Here is a 22251-nt window from a genome sequence, read left to right on the forward strand (position 1 = left end):
AACCCAACAGTTTCTGAGCCCACACCCAAGTCTCTGAACTTAACCAAAAAAGAGAGACAAGATAGTTGGAAACTGAACAAGAGACGATGCGCAATTGAAAGGAGAGTGTTAGAAGGTTGAGAGAGAACAACCTAATGTAAATTGTGACAAGATAAGCTTGAGATAGCTTGTGAAGAAGCTCTAATTGTTCAACGTGTACTTGGTTAGAGAAGTGGTACCTTGAGGATCAAGATTGACCGTGCAAAGCGGGTTATAAGAGATGCGCAAGTCCGAGAGCTAAAGACCAGTTGGTGTAAATGGGTAGCACACTAGGCTTGCATGTAAGATTTGATGGAAGTTAGAGAATTTTTCTTTAAAAGATGAGTTTCTTGATAGAGCTCTGGTCGAACGTATTAATGTTTGTTCTTATGGTAAAAGAGCTCAACATTTTACATAAACTCAGAAGAAGTTTTATAATTTTCACTTTCTTACGTAACCTGCAGATGTTAAAAAGGAAATATTCCCCCTGGAGAACTCTTTTTCTCATCTAGAGCACAAACTTCTTGTTTTTGTTGTTGAATTTTTTTGGATCTATTCTGTTTTAACCCTCCGTCCCCCCCCCCCACACCAGATTAGTGAGCAAAATTTTTTTACGACCCCCAGGCGCACGTGATATTTTCTTACATAGTAAAATTTGGGATCTATTCTGTTTTGCCCCCCCCCCCCCAGTGTTTTTTATGACCCCCAGTTACAAATTATATGTTGTTATATAGCTCGTTACTATGTAAGAAAATAGCACGTGCGCCTGGGGGTCATAAACATTTATGCTCACTAAGCTGGGGGGGGGGGAGGGGGACAGAATAGATCCAAAATTTATAAATGAGGATAACACTGGGGGCCGAAACAGAATAGATCCTTTTTTTCAAGAAAACCTCGTTCTACTCCTTCATTTTTCGGCACTCAATTGTACTTGTTTGCAAGATATGAATGAAAAAAAAAATGAATAGCAAACTGAATTTCATTTCCGTCGTACAATGGAGAATTTTACTCTAAATAAACCTGATTTGGGACTACTTTTGAATTGAAATCTCTCTTTAGCCTCTCATCTGGTCGTGATATTACAATTAAAACTGAACTGTCATTTTAACTTGTGAATAGAACTGTTGCATCTTTGCATCTGTCATATAGTTAACGCATGCAAGAATTCAGGTTTCAGCCACAGATTCAATGTTTGTTGATCTGCTGGCCTTGCCGCAACTCATTCTAAACAAGGCCAAAATTTGGCGAATAAAACAAAATCAGCACGTGTTAATGTCTGACTACAAAAAATCCAGCTAGCACATAGCTACTTAAAACTCATTGTGACTAAATACTACTCAAGATATCCACTTATTTACCACCGACTGAACCAACATGTCTATCAGGTAGGTTCTTCAGTTTTATCCATCAAGTCCTAAAATAGTCTGCTAGGACTAAAATACGGTACGGTACCAAAAAGCTGCTTACACCTGAAATTTTTTTAACACACCACAAACATCAAAAGAAAAAAAATCATTTTGCCTTGAAAGTTCTCTTGTAACAAGTCATTTCACATTTAGTTTTAAAACATTAAAAAGACAGTTTGTATAAATTTTTATTCCATTATTATTATTGTATTATACCAACGACATTTGCTTCAATTTTGTCCGAAAATCTTTGAGCTAATTTTAGGATTTGAAGAACTTGGTAGAAGAAAAACAAAATCCCTAATACTGGGTAATATATCAGATGTCTTCATCAGCTGTTTTCATCTTTTTGACAAAATATGCTGGTTATTGTTTCTTAGCCGCCCTTATTTCTAGGTACTGTCTGTATAAATGCGTGCAACTGTGCAGAGAAACCCACTTCGGTTTCATTCTCTAATGCTGGTCAGAAACTTTTATTTTGTGGTCATGCCCACTTTCATCCCAAGTTAAATTTGAAGACAATTATTTACTACTTATTGTTTCATAAAAATGGTAGGCTTATAAACACTAATTTCATTCTAGAAAAATTTGATTCTTTAATTTTTTAACAAGTTAAATATAGCCTATGGTAGCCTTTGTTTGTTAAATATTAAAAAAAACTATTTAACCCGTGCATAAATATTTTAAACCGTTTCTTTTAATTTGGACCCAATTGTTTTTGTTGGGTATCAACGATGTCATAGCCACAACGCTTCAATTCTGTAACAACGATCAATTTCGAAGTTGTAAGATTCTGAATTTTAATTAGGCAACCTAACATGGGAAAAGAATAGCTCTACGACCTCTTAATTCTGGTGATTAATTATGTGTTTGGTTGTTCTCCTTAATTTCCAAAAATTAAATACAAATCATGGATCTTTTCCGTTTGTGCCCCCCCCCAGCTTAGTGGGTGCATATTATTTGCATCCCCCAGACGCACGTGCAATAACTTTACATAATGATTTACTATGTAATGACACGTGCTCTGTAACTGGGGGGCGCATAACGTACTGGGGGGGGGGGCACAAACGGAAAAGATCCCAAATCATAACACATCAGGTAACATGCTCTATCAAATGAAGACACTGACTTTAAATTCAAATGAATGTAGCTCAAGTAACCGCAAGTTTGGAACAAGAAATAACTAACTAAGCTAACCTCAAATCAGCTTCCTATGGATAGTAATTTCCGCTACTACTTAAGTGAAACTCATACAATTTAATTATCCCTCAGCTATTAACTGACTGTTGAACCCAAGTCAAGCAGCAACAATGGTTCCAAGCTTCTTGCTCGATCAATCAGGCAAACTCTGCCCGTTAGTTCTAACGCTATAACAGTGACTATTCAGAGCCTTGTGCCCAATCGAGCCGCAAAGTTAGCGCAACGACGCTTGTGAATGGTTAACAGAGCCTCTTGCACAACACCACTGGAAAACTATGACAAACAGTCAATTATTAAATCGTTCCAGATTATCAACTTCGGCACCGCGTTTATAGTTTAAGCCAGTTTTATACTGAGCCGAGCAAAAAAATTGAGATCTATTCTGTTTCGGCCCCCTCACAATTTAGTGAACCTAAGTTTTTTTGAGCCCACGGGGGCGCGTGCTCTTTTCTTACATAATAACGTGCTATATAACAACATATAATTTGTAACGGGAGTCGTAAAAAAATTGGGGGGGGGGGCGGAAAAGATCAAAAAATTGTTTGCTCAAACAAAACAGCCATGAAATGAGCGAACTATTAAGGCTTCCCCTGAGAAAACAGGAGTGTCCTAATTTTCTGCGCGTGTTGACTGCCAATATTTATTTACTATATGTTTAGATAGCCAAAACTTGCAGGCCAAATAATGTTTAACTGAACAGAAAACGATTCCGGATTTTTGTTTAAAGAGGACCGTTTGGGGGGCACGGGTCGTTTCTGGCCTAATCAGCTTTTGACTGAAGGCCTCTATACCAAATATGTTAGGTGGTTTCATGAACATTTAAAAAGATTGATTTCGGAAACCACCCAAAAATTATAGCCTCTTCGCCTCATAAGTGCCAAAAGCTACTCACAAGTGTTTAGATAGCCAAAACTTGCAGGCCAAATAATATTTAACTGAACAGAAAAAGATTCCGGGTTTTTGTTTAAAGAGGACCGTTTGGGGGGCACGGGTCGTTTCTGGCCTAATCAGCTTTTGACTGAAGGCCTCTATACCAAATATGTTTGGTGGTTTCATGAACATTTAAAAAGATTGATTTCGGAAACTACCCAAAAATTATAACCTCTTCGCCTCATAAGTGCCAAAAGCTACTCACAAGTAAAGCTGCTTTTACCAACTCCGCTATTCAAAGAACTTTGGGGCACCTTGGGGTGTTGGTGACTCCAATTTCGTCCTGATACATCGGCTTTGCAAAATTGGGGGTTGTACAAAAATTTACTCTTGAATTGCAAAAGTTTTCAAATTTGACCAACGATTGTTGTTTTGTAGAGTTTGATTTTGTTTAAATTAGAACGGATATTAGCGAGTTTCATACAAGGAGTATCATACATTTTCTGGACAATAACAAGTTATTTGCAAACTGCAGCGCATTACTTTTCAATACGGAACCGAATTTCATGTGGGTCACACAAATAATGCATTTAGGTTAATCATTCGCTACGATCCATTTATAACCACAACCACTCGCAAAATGTTTTCTGCTGTGAGGCATGCGCTCTTTTGCGCTCTTCGCAGCGGTTTCGATGATAAAGTTTTTTTCATAATATCAATTCTTTGATGACAAATTTTATAATTCCAGTCTATAGATAAGAATACCTAAGATAACAGTACATTATGCACTTGAGATTCACCAGTCCTCATACACTGCATGGCAAAACTGTTAATCTGCAGGATTGGTGTAAACTTATTTAATAAACCGTTCTGCTCTCCTTCCTCGTTATTGAGCTCAATCAGCTTGTTTGCTTGGTCTACTTTTGTTTGTATCCAAAGGTTGCCAGATGCTCTTAGCTAAAATCATTTTTCAATTAATGTGGCTTGAGCTCATTAATTACTCTTTTACATGCCTTCCTTCAAAAACTTTTATCCTCCCAGATAATTGAACATCAAGATTAAGAGTACTATAAATAAAATTCTAACTGTGTTTTTGCAACAGAAGCGTTTTCTTTAGTTCTATATAATTCACATTGTTTTTTTCCTAACTCTCAATTTACAAGATTTTGTATCTCCATTGACAACGTTTCTACTTTACTTACAACTATGCGGTCCGTTTTTTTACTGGCCACATCGGTTCAATTCTTCCGTAGCCTTTTTGAATACTTGCTTCAAGATAGCTGTTTTAAGATATGCGACTGAGAGGTCCATCGGAGGGACGTTCATTTGTTTTAGAGAGCGAAAATGTTTCCTGAACAAAGTTCCTTGCAAAAAGTTTCATCAAATCTTCGAAATAAACGTGACTTATTCCATGTCCTTCATCTGTCCTTGTTGAAAGAAATACCAGGTGCCCTTGGTTTCTTCCGACAACCCTTTGGCTTTATCCAGCTCTTTTGGGCCATGTTTGGAGAACACAAAGGTATACAGATTGTCGATCTCAACTCTCCTCAATACTGGCACCCCTTGTTTTGAGCAAACGCCAAACAGCATTGCTTCGTTTCGTGTGCTGCAAAATCCCAATGGGACAGGAACTTCTTTTCCAAAGGTGCCATTTTCTCCTTGATGATATATGGGTCTTTGTCTTGCTCTAAAACACTGCCGATACTTTCTTTTCTCAGCCAAACTTCATTATACCTCGAGAGGAGGCCGCAATCCAACAGTGCACGATTTGAATTAGAATAACCATGTTTGAATTATAATCGACAATTTGTGTCAAGCCAACTGTATTGTTAAGTAAAAAAACATCCAGGTTTGATTTCTATTCGACAATTTTTTCTGAGTCAACTTGTTTTGTTGGATGAGGGGTTATTTAACCTAAAGTTTATCGAAAACGCCTCTATACAAATCTCTTTGTAGTGTTTTAATCCATTGGATGTTTAACTTAACCCAACCTTAGTTTTTGTTTTGTTTTAGCTTTGCAATCAATCAATTCACTCCGTCTCGCGCTACCGATTATTGAATTTAGCTTCGTTTGGGTCCAGGTTTGTAATTTTTTTAAGTCAGATAACTAGACGGCATCAGTCTACGGCATATTCTAGCAGCAACAATATTAGATTGTAACAGTAACAGACAGCTATAAGCGTTTAGACAAGTCCTAAGGTTTTTGATTGAACAAGTTTGGATCCAGGAGAGTTGGTTGCCAGCCAGTTTTGATCGGCAACAGTTTTTGGTCTTATTTTTAGGTCAGTCATATTGTCACATGTTTTTCTCCCAATTATGTGTACCTGCCTTCTATTCCAATAATCCCTTGTCTCTTTTGCAGATTCTTTTTAAACAGCTTCTTCACAAATTTTTGAAATGTTGCTACTCATCGTCTCGGTCCTTTCTTGTTCACATCCTGCTTAGCCGCTTCAGTATGTCTGCATCCTGGTTGAAGAAACCGATTATAATTTTGGAGGTTCTGACAAGAAAGCTTTTCGGTTACCACTCTCCGCTATTTCAAAGCAAAAGTCCAAATCGTTACGCAATTTCTACACAGCAGACTCTTCAGCAAAAATTTTGAGTGTGCTCGAGAAGAAGTTTGAGAAATTTTCCGACAGTTCGTAGTTGATAGATTCACTATCAGCATCTTCCTAATCTGAGGCACAATTTTGTTGTCTGTTTGACATTCCAAGTTGACCAGGCTAAAAAACTGATTCTGTGCTGCTTCACCATTTGCGTTCGCAGAAGCGCTCTCTGTTAACAAGGCGTCGTCCCATCAATTCATTTGTTTTTATTTGTTTTCTGGGAGAATTCTATTGTCTTTATATCTGAGCCTTGTGGCAAATCAGCTCGCAACCATCCGATCACTTTAGGTTTTGAAGCTAACTGAATTTTCAGGAGTTTTTGATTGACATCAAACAATGCATCAAGACCTACATTCAATAAAGCCGAGACAAAAATGTGTTCTAATAGAAAATTTGATTGCGTGAGGTCTCTTCTTCAACGTCGTCAATTGTCTTTCCACGTTCATTTTATGGTTTTGCGCCACACGTTTGCTGTCATTGATACAATGAGCGGTAAAAAATTGCTTGTGGTTTAACTTCTGTTGTAAAATTCCGGCAATCAGGGGTACTCTCTTCCTCATGAGCCTACGAGGATTGCTTTGTCTTATCAGTTCTTGGAAAGCTGTCTTCCTTTTTCCCAACCTCAGCATTTTTCCTCCGGTAGGTGAAGTCTCATTGTGTTTGTTGATCTTGCATTTCAGAGGATCAAATTTCCATGTAACACTTCAGTGGTCCTTTCTCTCTCACTAACGTTTGGGACTCTCACTCTTGATTAATTGGTTGGCTGATAGTAAAATTTCAGAATCACGTGGGTGATCTTCGTTGTCAAATGCTTTTGTATGGTTCACTGATAGGAGTTTTTCAATTTCAACCTGATAAATTCTCGTCTCAGGTTTATTTCTTCAGCTTCTTTTTCCATTTTCAATTTCCGCCAGGCTGCGCTTGTGATGTTTTCTCGTGATGGGAGTGGAGGCCGCATGCATTTCCACCACAAATTTTTCCAGCTGCTTCTAATTTGTCCTCCAATGGATTCGAATTCCTCGGTTGTTTTTGTTTCATCTCACCTTCCACTACATGCATATGTGTCATGAGAACAGACGTTTTGCTCCAGTAATGATTTTCATGTAATCCATGACAGAATTCATCTGAAAGACTTTGCCACGGTGGCACTCGGGCGTCCTGTTCATCTATCAGGTCCAGTTCTCAAATTTTACAACAATCATTCACTTTCATTGAACACTCCTCAACCAGCTCATCTGGTTGCTAAGGCTTCAGATAAATCAATTAAATTTTAGTTGTTTTGTTGAGTTTGCTACCAGTCTCCGTTGCTGGTTGTTTTGCGGAATGCAATAGGTGGCTATCTCTATAAAAATTTCTTCCTCCAAAAAGCTCTCAGTCCCGGTATTGCTTACTTGCATCCGTTGAGTCTAATTTTCTAGTACACCGCATTCAATAGCTATCATCCTGTTTGGTGGTCGATGCGCCCTTGCATCAGACGTTTTTTCTTCCTGGTGAAATGCTTACAAAAGTTTGTAAAAGTAAATAACTTGAGTTTGGTTCTACCTTTCTGAGCAAATCCTTGCGCTCTTTTGCTGAAAATGCATCGACAGTTAAATCTTCCCGTTCCAAATTATCAATGTGCTCTGGTTTCAAATTCCACTGAAAAACCTGTTCAGCAAAACATGCTACCATCTCATAAGTAATTGGCAACAGAAATGCGTTCTTGGTCTGCTGATTGACTTTCAATTTCTCACTCACATCGATATTTGTTGTATTACGCTCAAAATCTTGTTAGCTGCTGGTTGCAAGCGGAACTTTTCAAATTATTTGGCTATTCTGATTCCGCAATATTTAAGGCAACTGATACAGGAGTTGTACTACATTTTTCTCGCATCCTGTCACACATTTGTATGTGTTATTTTGAGCCGCTCAGCCTCAATTTTTTCCACTATTTGCTCCAAGGAATTAGCATCTCTATCATACTATGGCTGAAAAGCACAGTAAAGCAGTCGGCCGACCTCCGTCATTCCTTCTTTCTCTTCATCTTTGTCGCCACACTTTTTCACTACGTGCTCTGACCTCGAGCGGGAATCAGACCAACCGTATCCGTCCCAACCAATGCTGCCCGTGTCCGCATTCATGCCTCAGTATCTCAATCTGTCTTTCAATTATGTAATTTGAAGAAGATAGCCCATCTTGAAGCGCAACTGTAAGATTTATAATTTTGATTAGGTAGCCTATCACGGCAAAACAACAGCGCCCCGATCTCAAAATTGCAAAAGGTTCTGTTAGGTGCTTCGTTTTCTTCTTAACAATATTATTCTTGTACTTTGCTCTTGGCTGTTATAAGTTGTCAATTAAAACACTTAATATAATCTCCCATAAAAAGTACAAAAAATCAATACGCATTTCCATCAAGTAACGTGCTCTATCAAATGAACAAACTAGCAGCGGTATTTAGTTGAATGTAACTCAAGCACCGGCATTCTTAGAACAAGAAAAGGTTACCCAAGTTAACCTCAAATCAACTCTCTAAGCATAGCAATTGCGCTAACTAATACTTAGGGTTACCTAATACAGCTGGAGTTATCTATTTATTACAGTCTTCTTGCACAATCAATCGCGCAAGCTCTTTGAAACATTTTCAAATCTGTAGCAGCGATTTATCAGAGCCTCGCGCTCAATCGCATCGTCAAAATTAGCGCGAAGACTTTTAAAAACTATTAACAGAGCCTACGTTGACAATTTGACGTGGTGTTCATAAAAACTGAAAATGACAGACTTTGGAAAATACCCCAAAAATACCCCAGTTTTCCACTCATAAATCTTATTAGCTATCCTCTTAAAAACGTTGGTTTAAATTCCTGTTCACAAAGAGCTTAATGGCCATTTATGGTGTCGACAATTCGTGTGGCTCGGACAAATTGGACTCACAAAATTGGGCGTGCACTAAATTTCAGTCCCAACTTGCAACACTTTTCAGATTTGAACGGATATTGTTGTTTTTCAACACTTTATTTTTATTCATTTAGAATGGCTGTTAGTGAGTGTCAAAGTTTCTGTAATATAGAAAAATATTCGGAAACTGCTGAGCAAAACTACTTAATACGGAATGCAACATAATTTTGTATAACCGTTTTAAGAATACCAGTGTCTTTGAAATGACTGTTCTGTTGTTCTCTCTAGGCTTTAAGGCAATAGGGTGCTCTTACTTAAAAAGTACATCAGATAGAAGGATGTGGATTGACCACTTAGCAGCAATTTTGACGATAACATTCATTTCATGAGGATAGTTGGTTGATGACAATTTTCATGATTCCAGTCTTTTTGATAAAAGTACGTATGATAACAGTGCGCAAGAGGGTTCCGTCAGCTCTCATACACCGCGTGGCAAAACCTTTAACCTTTATTAAAATCCTCCGCCTTCGCGAGACCGGGTAAAAACAGTTTTAACAAATTTTTAGCTCTCCTTTTCTCGTTAGAAGCATTAGTGAGCGTGTTCAGCTTAATTGCTTGTTTCTCTTTCTACTTTTTATTTGCTTTTAGACGTTGTCACATGCTCCTAGCTAAAGCGATGTTTCAAATTTGATAGCCTATTTGTCAGTCTAAAAATTATTTTTTGCCTAAAACCTCAACCGCTATGATTAAAGCTTTTTGGTTACTTTTTTACAGAAATGATTACGCTTTTGGACACCTGGCGTACATGAAATGTGTACTTGAGACTCAAATGAATGATATACATTTCAAATGACATAAACTTTTTTCTTCTAAATCTTTAGTTACTGCTTAAAACTGCCTTGGTGTTTTTTATTGCGGTGCTGCTTATCGATCAGGGCTAAGCCGTTTAATGATATACATTCCAGCAGAGGAAAGCCCAGGTTTTTCCTATTTTCATATGAAAAATATTCATTGGCCCTTGAAGATCGATTAACTCGAAAATGAACAAAAAGTTTAGAAAAAAAAGAAATCAATAGTAAATTATACGGAAATGTTGCTGAAAATCGTGATATAATGTCTTCAGAGTGATGTCTTCAGAATCATTTCTGTGACTCTAAAAGCTATCCAGTAACCCAATGCCAAGTTTTAAAGAACGCATTGGCTCATAGATCGACAGTCAATAAATTTTAGAAAAAATTTCAAACTTCAAAAAAAAAGAAACTCGTTCTATAAAAGTGTTGAAAGCCCTTCCCTTCAATTGCCCCTATCCACTACTTAATGACAAACTATTAAAACCTGGATGAGGTTACCTGGCTACTGAGGCAAGAAAAAATGAATAAAATGCAAATGTTTTGAAAAAACTTGAAAAAATGTGCAAATTTTATAAAAAAAATTTCAGAAGTCGAAAAGTTAAATTGTTGAGAACAAATCCATTGAAACTAAAAACCATGAAGTAGATTTTCATCAGAACGTGGAATATGTTTTCTCGCATTTGAGAATGTACGAATATCAGAAACTGACAAAAATTTTAGGAAGCCTTAAAAAAATTGCTGACTTAATCAAAAAATGTTATAATTCGAGACATTATAATCTTAATAACCATTCCATTTGTAATAGAAACTATGGAGTGCCCTATTAACAAACCTCAATGGAAATTGCCTGGTCCTTGAAGGTGGAAAACGACGAAATGACAAATGTTAACAATATTATTCCCGTACTTTGCTCTTGGCTGTTGTAAGTTGTCAATTAAAACACTTAATAAAATCTCCCATAAAAAGTACATAAAATCAATACGCATTTCTATCAAGTAACTTGCTCTAATAAATGAAGAACTAGCAGCAGTATTTAATTGAAAGTAACTCAAGCACCGGCAATCTTAGAACAAGAAAAAACTACCCAATGTAACCTCAAATCAACTCTCTAAGCATAGCAATTGCGCTAATACTTAGGGTTACCTAATACAGCTGGAGTTATCTAATTATTACAGTCTTCTTGCACAACTAATCACGCAAGTTCTTTCAAACACCTTCAAGGCTATAGCAGCGATTATTCAGAGCATCGCGCTCAATCGCATCGTCAAAATTAGCGCGAAGACTTTTAAAAACTATAAACAGAGCCTACGTTGACAATTTGATATGTGGTGTTCATGAAAACTGAAATGACCGAGTTCGGAAAATACCCAAAAGACACCCCAGTTTTTCCACTCATAAATCTTATTAGCTATCCACTCAAAAACGTTCGTTTAAATTGCTGTTCACAAAGAGCTTAGGGGCCACTTATGGTGTCGCCAATTCGTGTGGCTCGAACAAATTGGACTCACAAATATGGGGTGCAATAAATTTTAGTCCCAACTTGCAACACTTTTCAGATTTGAACGGATATTGTTGTTTTTAAAGACTTTATTTTTATTCAATTAGAATGGCTGTTAGTGAGTGTCAAAGTTTCTGTAATATAGAAAACTATTCGGAAACTGCTGCGCAAAACTACTTAATACGGAATGCAACATAATTTTGTATAACCGTGTTAAGAATACCAGTGTCTTTGAAATGACTGTTCTGTTGTTCTTTCTAGGCGTTAAGGCAATAAGGTGCTCCTACTTAATTGTACACCAGATAGAAGGATGTGGATTGACCACTTAGCAGCAATTTTGACGATAACATTCATTTCATGAGGATAGTTGGTTGATGACAATTTTCATGATTCCAGTCTTTTTGATAAAAGTACGTATGATAACAGTGCGCAAGAGGGTTCCGTCAGCTCTCATACACCGCGTGGCAAAACCTTTAACCTTTATTAAAATCCTCCGCCTTCGCGAGACCGGGTAAAAACAGTTTTAACAATTTTTTAGCTCTCCTTTTCTCGTTAGAAGCATTATTGAGCGTAATCAGCTCATTTGGTTGTTTCTCTTTCTACTCGTTTTTTGCTTTTAGACGTTGTGACATGCTCCTAGCTAAAGCGATGTTTCAAATTTGATAGCCTATTTGTCAGTCTAAAAATTATTTTTTGCCTAAAACCTCAACCGCTATGATTAAAGCTTATTGATTACTTTTCTACAGATATGATAACGCTTTTGGACACCTGGCATACATGAAATGTGTACTTGAGACTCAAATGAATGACATACTTTTCTAATGACATAAACTTTTTTCTTCTAAATCTTTAGTTACTGCTTAAAACTGCCTTGGTGCTTTTTGTTGCGATGTTGTTGCTTATCGATCAGACTAAGCCGTTTAATCATATACATTCTAGCAGAGGAAAGCGCAGTTTTTGCCTATTTTTTATGAAAAATATTCATTGGCCCTTGAAGATCGAATAAATCGAAAATGAACAAAAAGTTTAGAAAAAAAGAAATCAATAGCAAATTATACGGAAATTTTGCTGAAAATCGTGATATAAATGTCTTCAGAATCATTTCTGTGGCTCTAGAAGCTATCCAGTAGCCCAATCTCAAGCTTTAAAGAACGCATTGCCTCATAGATCGATAGGCAATAAATTTTAGAAAAAATTTCAAACTTCAAAAAAAAAGAAATTCGTTCTATAAAAATGTTGAAAGCCCTTCCCTTCAGTTGAACCCTATCCACTACTTAATAAAATACTATTAAAACCTGGATGAGGTTACCTGGCTACTGAGGCAAGAAAAAATGAATAAAATGCAAATGTTTTGAAAAAAAAATTTCAGAAATCGAAAAGTTAAATTGTTGAAAACAAATCCATTGAAACTAAAAACCATGAAGTAAATTTTCATCAGAACGTGGAGTATGTTTTCTCGCATTTGAGAATGTACGAATATCAAAAACTGACAAAAATTTTAAGAAGCCTTAAAAAATTCCATTTGTAATAGAAACTATGCAGTGCCCTATTAACAAACCTCAAAGGAGATTGCCTGGTCCTTGAAGGTGGAAAACGACGAAATTACGAATGTTAACAATATTATTCCCTTACTTTGCTCTTGGCTGTTGTAAGTTGTCAATTAAAACACTTGATATAATCTCCCGTAAAAAGTACATAAAATCAATACGCATTTCTATCAAGTAACGTGCTCTATCAAATGAACAAACTAGCAGCAGTATTTAAATGATTGTAACTCAAGCACCGGCAATCTTAGAACAAGAAAAAACAACCCAAGGTAACCTCAAATCAACTCAAATAACCTCAAGTAACCTCAAATCAACGTTCGTTTAAGTTCCTGTTCACAAAGAGCTTAGGGGCCACTTATGATCAGAGTCAATGAAAAATGTGTGAACACATCTTAAAAAAACAGCGCACCGCAATACAATTCAAATTCTTTGAATTGTAATTAAAAACTGGGCAAAAAAACAAACAAAATGAGGAATATTTTGAATATCTCAAAAAATCTGACCGAACGGCAAAAAAAGTAAAATTTCATTAAGCTTGTAAAAATACAAGTGAGAAAAATTAGAAAAAAAATGGAGTTCAGCCCGCATAATTGTTTACACTGGCTGGGTGAAGTAGAGAGGCAATGCCCGCCTTCTCAGAAAGCTTAGCCTTAAAATTAATTTTCGATCACCAAAATGTATTTAATTAAATCCTTAAGCTTAACCGAATTTTACTCCTGAAACAACACTAAAAGTCATTAAGATGCAGAGGTATACCCAAATCGTCACGGGCAGATATGACCCATGCGTGTATCTCGTTTTTGTTATTGCTATGTTAATACATTGAAAGCGGAACAATATTGCGGAAAATAGCTACTTTAGCAGAAACCGGCAAAAAGGAAGGGAATATCGTATCCCGTGTTCGCAAAAGTGTCCTAATTTTAGCCACGAAATACAAGTATAAACTTAATAACCTATTTTTCACGCGAGTTGTATCACGCATCCGCGCCATTTATGTATCGATTTTCCGCACGCAATGTAGCTCGATTTCGCATATAATCCGCAATTAAGCCTAACTTGATTACTATTTATTTAATTAAGACTAACTTATTACTATTAGTAGTACTTTATTACTACTTATAGTACTTTATTACTACTTATTACTACTTATTAGTACTATTTATTACTACTTATTAAACTCGGCCAGTCCCATATTGATATACAAAGCCTTTGATGTGCGAGGGATTTCTCGGAAAAAAATCAGTTTTTGTGGCTGCATTTATTTAAAGCACTTTAAAGCTTTGAAAGCTTTAATTAAATTTTTATTGAAGTGCTTATTGCATGCTCAGAATGCGCGCAAATAATAGATACCTAAATTGAGCGGAAACTTGCTACAAGATTTGTTACCTACTTTTCGCACCGAATGTTCTTTTATTTCGCAAAATTGGCGGAACCCCTTTTGCGAAAACTAAGATTCAAAGGATGTCTCCTAATTTCGTTCATTGTATGTATCTAATCTCTGCATCGTAATGATTTGAACTGCAAACTTTTGATTTATTTTGTTTTTTAACACAAGGTTTTCGTTTTGGGAAGAACTTATTAGAGACATGACTTCACATGTTGAGACTTCATGGGGATTCTGAGATTATTCTCTCTGATAAACAACTGTTGCAGGAAATAACGTGTTTCCAGATTTATACTAGCACACATGAAACGAAACAGCTATATTCGAATTAACTGGTTCTCTTGAGTTATGCCTAAAAAAAGCATTTCCGATATGCGTAGCCAAGATTATAGGTTAAAAATTTATGCTGTTTTGGGTAAGTATTTTTTCTTAATATTTTCCCAAAATCATCAAGGATTCTGAAGTCGTTGATAAAATCTTCAATAAAATGAGTTTTGATTTTTGGTGGTTGAATTCTTGGCAGTTAGGTTACCATGGTTATTTTTCTAAAGACAAGAAAGAGCTCTCCTTATTTTTAAATTTAGAATCCGGATTCGAACACATTTAATATAATACAAAACTGCATCTGTCTATCAGGCCTACTCAGTTAGAGGTCCCAGGCGGAATCAAGCATACCCACACCGATTATGAACGCACGAGGGCCGTCCTGTGTTAATTAATCCATTTTTAGCCGGAAACAATCAAGTCTGGAAAAATCGAAAAAGGCACGAAAGTCTGGACATGAACGCATTGAAGTCTTGTAGACGCATGTAGTCCGAACATGACCGAACAAACGTCTAGACATGAAGGCATGAATCTCTGATGAACACAAAAAGTCTGAACAAGACGACACAAGAATGTGAACAATTTATAAATGTGTCTGAAAAAAAACAAGAAAATTGGAGTGGCATAATTTTCTCGCATATTTTTCTCCAAAACATTAAATCATTTAAGAAATCTGAGAGCTGTGAACTTTTGATCTCATTTTTTGTATAACTTTGTATTTTACAGTTTTTCTGCCTACATTAATTAAGTTCAGAATTTAATTTAAGCCACTACAGCTAAACTTTTGATAGTTGTATGGTAAACAGTATGCAAACAGAATTACAATTGAGTATAATCCAAAGGCATAAAACTTTCACGAAAAGTTGAAAACTGTTGATGATCAATAAAAGCATGCACAATTTTCAGTTCAGTTGGTATACATAGGCCACCTATATTTGGTCAAAAATCAAAACTTTTCAAAGTTATGTATAGAATCTGATAAGACTGCTGTCGAGTAATAGATTTAATAACAAAAATCAATTATTTGCTCGAAAACAAATCTAATTTTCTAGCGGACCTAAAGCTCAAGCAAGCCATTGACACAACCAAGCAAATTAGTTATTAACTAATATATTAAGCTCCACGAAAATTTTAATTAAAAATTATGAAGTTATTCGGCTGTTTGTGATCTATTTATAATTCGATCTTCTAGTCAAGAGTTCAAATAAGAAATCGTTTTGTAGTTTTTCAAGAGACTTTGTGTTTGCTTGAGCTGAAGTTAACTTTTGAATAGTTTTCTATATTACCCAGATTACAAAACATCTGATAGAGTTATTGAACCCGTAATGGCACCTTCTTATTTTTCTGCTAGCATCTTCAGTGTGAAGAAGTCGATCACATTGAGCTCATTTCCAGTGCTGGTAGCAATTGTGACATGTCTGTTTTTGATGATGTCAGAGACTGTAGAAGCAAGGGGCGTTCTCATTGATGAGAGACACATTGAGAGACAGGTTAAGAGGATACTGGATATCCAGGAGAGAGCTAAGAAGAACAGTGAGTGGTCTTGGTGCTCCTTAGTAACCTCGAAACACCTACATCACACGACACCACATCAAAGCACACCAAAAGCATACAAGTGAAAAGAACTTTGCGCTCAAAACTACCTTTTGTCAACTTTGTCTCATAAACTCAAAAAATATAATTTATCTATTGATCAAAACTGAATCGAGCAGGATCTTGCATGATTATAAAAACTCACGCCAGTATTGGAAGAAAACCATCTTTCTTCCAAGACACTTGAAATATAACATTATTTTCTTCAAAAATCTTGCAATATAACCGTCTTTCTGCAAGATATTCCTTCCTTCAAGACTCTTGCGATATAACTTTTTCTTTAAAAAGACACTTGGAAGATAACAGTCTTTCTTTCAATACTCTTGCGAGATCTCCGCATTTTTCAGCAAAAGTCACCGAGGCAACCTTGATAGCTATAATTTCTTGGCTTTGTTGGTTTTGGTGTCATCAACTTTCGAAACAATAGAAATCACACAGCAGCCGTGGAAGAGCCGCAAAAACAAACAAAATACTCAGATCTTAATTGAGAAGTTTGACTATGTCACTATTTACAAAGGCAAAGATGCTTTTTCACAAAACAAGATTTTCTCAAAATCAACAGTATTTTAGCTCAAAACGATTTCTACATAATTTTTGATATTCTGGGAAACCTTTTACACAAATACCTCTAGAAAATTAAATCACCGCAGAAATTTTAAGTCTTTTGAAGCGCCCTATTGTTTTGGAGCGCAAGCCATTCTGATCATAAGCATTTTCCGACTGGGGCGACCTGGACATTGGGATGGTCTGGACATACTGACTTTCGGTCTGGCACCGCAGCCTGGGTACAATGGGATATAGGTCTAAACTTTGCTTTTAATCAAGTTTTCTCTAATTTTTCCAACCTCAAAACATTTTTTTTTTTTTGGGGGGGGGGGGGGGGGGGGTAACGAACCATGGGGTACAATGGCCTTTTGCTAAGCCGTTTTGTGGCGAGCGATATCTTTTACTCGGGGATACAAAAATGGTATCACTGAAAATCTCTTGAAAAATTGATGATTTGATTCTTGAATAGATTTTCTCATTTTTTAATTGTCAAAGAACCATTGGATCAAAGTTTTCACACTCATTTATTGATAACCGTCTTCAGTCTATTTACACTGTGTTTTTGGTTCAAAAGATGTAAAAACAACAATCATGTTCATAATGAGGATCACATAAAAAGACATATACTTTGTGTTTAGAAGAAGATTGTCCAGATGGCATGTTCCGATGTTCTCCCATTGAGTGCATAGACCCAGAATGGTAAAGTTGTTAAATCAACAAGGGTCGGTGTGAAATGATGTCAGCTGTTTCAAAACACAGCACCGGCTCACCTGCACAATTAACAACAAAAATAGAGTTTAATCTATAAAATAAAGAGGAATGGAATATTCAAACATCACTTGACGCCATTAAGTACTCAAACAATTATTTATACATAATAGCTTAAAATACCACAGTAAACTTTTTTTTTAAAAAAAAAATGCGCGTTAGCAATATTTTCTTTCGAATATTCCCGCGCCCAATAGCTGTGAAGTATTCAGAAAGCAAAGAAAACTTTTTATGTTCTCCTTTGAGCGCATATCAATGTTAGGTGTAGTAGCGATGAAATAGTTTGAATAAAAGTACATTTTATAAATACTTTATCGCGACTCATTTTCATATAAAGGCTATTCTCATAGCGTCTCCATAAATTAATGTGGTTCTTCAAGTACGGCCCTTAAAAGTTTTAATTAGTGTCTGCTTAATTGTTAAAAAAAGGTATTCAGACTTACAATAATGAACTTTAAACAATAGAACATTATAATATTGATAGAAAAGAAAACAAAGCATGAAGAAATAATTCAATTGACCGTTAGCTATTGAAAAGCAAATTCTAAAAATAGATCACTCCAAGTGCGTTTGAAAGTCTTCAGCAAAAACAAAGGCATCCAAACTTGAGCAACTGAGCAATTTGAGGTATGGTCGACCCAGGTCAGCTCTGATCAGACCGACTTGGGTCTAGTATTGAGGGTAAAGCGTGACCCTGGAACAAAGTCTGAAGTCTACACTACGGTCGAGAATTTCTGATCAGAGCCACGTTCACAGTCTGGACATTCTAATCAAAGATCTGAATAATTATAGATCAATTTTCCAAATTTCGAAGGGCAATGTTCTCAAATTTTGTATAAAATGAGAGTTGTTAATTGTGCGAACTGCAAAGGGACAACGGAAGTAGTTAGTATACCAATTTAAATTGTGCTCTTCGTTCAGATTAACTTTCAAAAACATGTTGGTTGGTAAAAACTGTTTTTTCTTAAATTAAAATCCCAAATCTTGCAAAACTTTTTCAAGAGAATACACAGTTTGTCAATTTTTGTTGCAAAATTCCTGCAAAAATTGAATAAAAGATTTCTCGCAAGTTTCCAAATCTATCTTAAGAGATACTTGGAATATTTTGAGTCTATTTTTTTGCAGGGCTGGACGAGGATCATGTTTGACATGAAAATGTAACAGAAAATCATATCGCATGGCTTATATTCTGAAAAACAATTATCTCAGCTCATGCTAAAAGCTAATTTTTAAGATTTTCCTGTATTTTTAGGTTTTATCTCACCTCCTTTTCAATCCAGTTTATGGGCGTACAAGGGAGGAGTTGCTTAAATAAATCATTGGAGAGCTGATAGAGAACCGCAAAATTGAGGTTTTCGAATTACCCTTATATGAATTTTTGCTGTGATTTCATCTTAAAATCCAATAAGGGAGACTTTACAATTTTTCGAAACACCAAATAGTTAAATTGATATAAAAATAATGGTATAACAATTTCATCCAATGACAAGAATCTGCAATTGTTCATGCTGTTAATGAATTTCAAGGACACAAAACCTTGCAAGTATTTCAATTCTCAAAACCAGCAGAACTTCCAGTCAGGTCTCCTCCTACGATACTCTTTACAAACCTCCTTTTAAATTATTGTCATTCTCGAAAAAAAAAGAATCAACAATGTTTTTTTGAGAATAAAAAATGTTACACCAATTTATAAAGATGCTAGACACTGCTTTGAATACTGCTATGTCCTCTCTCAGTTGTGAAGCTTGTAGTAATTATTTGATCTTTGTAATTCGTTTTTTCTCACACTGATCGAACACAATTTCTACCATTTGAACACATTATTTGACCTCGATGCGATAGCAAAACAGAAAGCCAACTTTTTGGGATTTGCCTCCATCTATTCACTATTCGCAATGACGTACTATTCTGAGTAAAATCACAAATTATAAATAGTATTTAAAGTGATTTTCATGTGAAGGCAGTTTTTAACAAAGCGTGAGAACTGAATAGCGCCTACGTAAGGTAACGTGGTTTTTCAAGTACGGTCTTTATATGTTTCAAATGGTGCCTTCCTAATTTTTTATCAAGTTGCCCAAGTTTAATTTAAAGAAATGCAAAGAATAGATCATTATCATATGGTATGAAAAGAGAACAAAATATGCACAAATAAATTCAATTGTCAGTAAGCAATTAAAATCCAAGCAAAAATATCTCGCTTGGAGTGCGCTTGAAAACCTTCAGCAAACACGAATGAATCCAACTTAGGGCATTTTGAAATTTACGACCCAGTTCAGCGCTGACCAGACCGACTTGAGTACAACGTTGAGGATAAAAATGTGATCCTAGAACAAGTTCTGAAGTATACACTGAGATCGGGAAATTCTGATTAGTGCCGCGTCCACACCCTGGACATTCTAATCTACAATTTTAAAATTTTTTGATTAATTCTCCAAATTTCCAAGCACAATGCACTCAAATTTTGTTCAAAACAAAACAGTTCTCATTTGTGCAAACTTTCTCAAAAAAAATTAAATTTTTTTAGAAATAATGGTAAATCAGTCTCATCCAATTTAAAAAATGTTTATTTGTTCATGGTGTTAAAGCTTTGCAAGGAACCAAACCATAGCAAATATCTAGCACATTTTGTGCATAATTTCAACTGCCAAAACCAGCATAGCTTCCCTAGTTGAGGTCCAGACCAAAAATGAGCTATGATCAGACACACTCAAACGCACACCCGTGTGTTCCCTGGCCGAAATAACAGTGTATGGACAGCACTTCGAGCACAAAATAGTCTGGGCCATGGTCTGATTTAGGTCTGATCAGAAGTCAATTCGGTCCGGAAGGTCTGATCAGACGTCATTTTGGTCTGGAAGGTCGGATCATAGGTCACTTAGGTCTGGAAGATCTGATCAGAGGCGGATTCGCACTTGGGTCATATCAGAGGCCATGTTGTGCGCAGTTGAGTCTGAGTTTTTTTTTCATTTTTTTTTCTAATGAGTAGGTGGTTATGGCTCTTCCAGGAGTCAAAGAAAAAGATATCTGCTCTGACCGGAGACTCATTTGCAGTCCCTTGCTTCCAATCAGAACCATCAGGACGAAAGAGTCCAACCACTATCTAGTGGTCCGTCCCTTAATAAAAAAGGAATGGCAACCGTAGATTCAGATATTTCCTATAAATAGCTGTCAAACGCCATCTATGGTGCTGGCAAACTTAAGCAATGGCGTGCAAAGTTTTCAATTTAAAAATTTCTTCAACTCTTTTTCACAAAAACACATTCGGTTTTCAATTGAATTCATTGAAATTTCTCCTGGAGACATCGATTTTTATGAAGTACATATATTATAACGATACCTAAAATCTCGTTTAAGTGTAGTCTCTGATGAGAGGTTACTTCGGTATTAAAAGTCTGATCAGAGGTCATTTCGCTCTGGTATGTCTAATCATAGTCTGTTTATAGTGTGGACAATGGTCTGAAATTGAGTATGATCATAAGCGCACTATAGTCTGGGCACCGTTTGATCAGAAGTTATATTGGTCTGGAAAGTCTGATCAGAGGTCATTTTGTCTGGAAAGTCTGCTCAGATTTCATTTCAGTCTGGATAGTATGATCATAGCTCAATTTGGGTCTGGACCTCAACCTGGGTTCCAATAAAATCTTCTCTGCGGGTCACTAACTCTGTGTAAACCTCTTTCTTTTTAAATTATTTGTAGAATATTCTTTTTATGTTTTTGGAGAATAAAAAATTTTACAAAAATCTTGAGAGATGCTAGCATTGTTATTTATTTATACTACTAGGTCTTCTCGAAGTTTTGAAGCTTGTCTTTAAAGCCTCCATACATCGGTTTTTAGAGTTGATGTTCACAAAATGTGATGTGTAGAATGATTTATGACTTCGAGGCAAGTGTCACATCTGACACAGGACCCAGTGGGATTTATAATTATGCTAGCATCTTTCAAGCATCTTCCATGGTTTTGTATTCTCAAGATATTTCTAATTTGTTTTTTAGAAACGAAAAAGCTTTAAAAAATTATAAATTAAAGAAAAATTATGTTTGTCTGGTTTTGGATATTGACCTTTCTCTATCCACCATTTGTACAAGGTGTGCAATTTATGAGGTAAATTTTTGTTTCAAATTTATTTGAATTTTGGTTTCAGTATTTTGCGATAACATCCATCAATGCAAAACTTCAAACAAAGACGAGAGCAAAAAGATTTGCAAACCTAAAGAAGGCAAAGGTCAAAGACAAAGACAAAGAAGAGAATGATTGACAGCTCGGTGAAAGAAACTAGTCAACTAACAAATTTATTTTATATCACAATGGCAACTTCTGGATATGTGCATTTTCTTTTTTGTAATAAACTCGAGACATTCCAAACCACTTATCCTGCAATGCTTAAAACTCGTATAAAGTTGTCTTTCAAGATTTTATACCCTTAGAGAAGAAAACTCGCAAGTTCTTGTCAGTTCTAGCTTGTAAGATATTCTTAATTATTCGTATTATAATTTGCCTAGTTAGTACGATTACTACAAAGTGACTTCTGAAATATCTGGGAAAGTCTTTTTAGTCGATTAACGCCGTTACTGTTCGTCCAGTTCCAGCATAGCATGACAATGGCCGTCTGGTCCCGGTCGGGGGAGTTGCCGTTGTCGTCTTTCTTCTTCAATTCCTTGGGTTTTGTTGTTTCAAAAATAGGATCCTTGTTTCAATTTCTTTATTCAATCATTTCTTTTGTTTCACCACGTGCACCTTTGTTTAGCTTGTTTTCGATGATTA

The 22251-nt window shown here is 36.0% G+C and overlaps 2 protein-coding genes across 7 annotated transcripts in view; one reads left to right on the plus strand and one right to left on the minus strand.

Moving 5' to 3' along the window:
* Nucleotides 1–22251, minus strand: part of LOC142334680 (uncharacterized) — a 244017-nt gene that overhangs the window by 131932 nt on the left and 89834 nt on the right. The gene's annotated exons all lie outside the window — the stretch shown is intronic.
* LOC142335445 (uncharacterized) lies at nt 1242–22041 on the plus strand. 5 transcript variants are annotated; one of them, XM_075383941.1, is made up of 6 exons: nt 1242–1403; nt 4830–5139; nt 15933–16114; nt 17359–17419; nt 18360–18373; nt 21632–22041. In XM_075383941.1, the coding sequence occupies exons 2-6, from the start codon at nt 5114–5116 to the stop codon at nt 21739–21741; spliced, it is 393 nt and encodes a 130-aa protein (XP_075240056.1). In that variant the 5' UTR covers nt 1242–1403; nt 4830–5113; the 3' UTR covers nt 21742–22041. The 5 variants fall into 5 exon arrangements, with proteins under 5 accessions (XP_075240056.1, XP_075240057.1, XP_075240055.1 ...); XM_075383942.1 differs by lacking the exon at nt 4830–5139 and having other exon boundaries at nt 1243–1403; XM_075383940.1 differs by lacking the exons at nt 1242–1403; nt 4830–5139 and adding an exon at nt 15501–15649 and having other exon boundaries at nt 15855–16114.

The sequence above is a fragment of the Convolutriloba macropyga genome, chromosome 2 (genome assembly GCF_964194025.1).
Source record: "Convolutriloba macropyga chromosome 2, txConMacr16.3, whole genome shotgun sequence".
NCBI lineage: Eukaryota > Metazoa > Xenacoelomorpha > Acoela > Convolutidae > Convolutriloba > Convolutriloba macropyga.

What these genes read in the sequence shown, in the direction of transcription:
- LOC142335445 (XM_075383941.1), top strand. Translation starts at nt 5,114, where the DNA reads ATGGGACAGGAACTTCTTTTCCAAAG. An exon ending in CAGGAACTTCTTTTCCAAAG is followed by an intron (nt 5,140 to 15,932) that starts GTGCCATTTTCT and finishes TTTTTCTGCTAG; the next exon opens with CATCTTCAGTGTGAAGAAGT. An exon ending in GGAGAGAGCTAAGAAGAACA is followed by an intron (nt 16,115 to 17,358) that starts GTGAGTGGTCTT and finishes CTTTGTGTTTAG; the next exon opens with AAGAAGATTGTCCAGATGGC.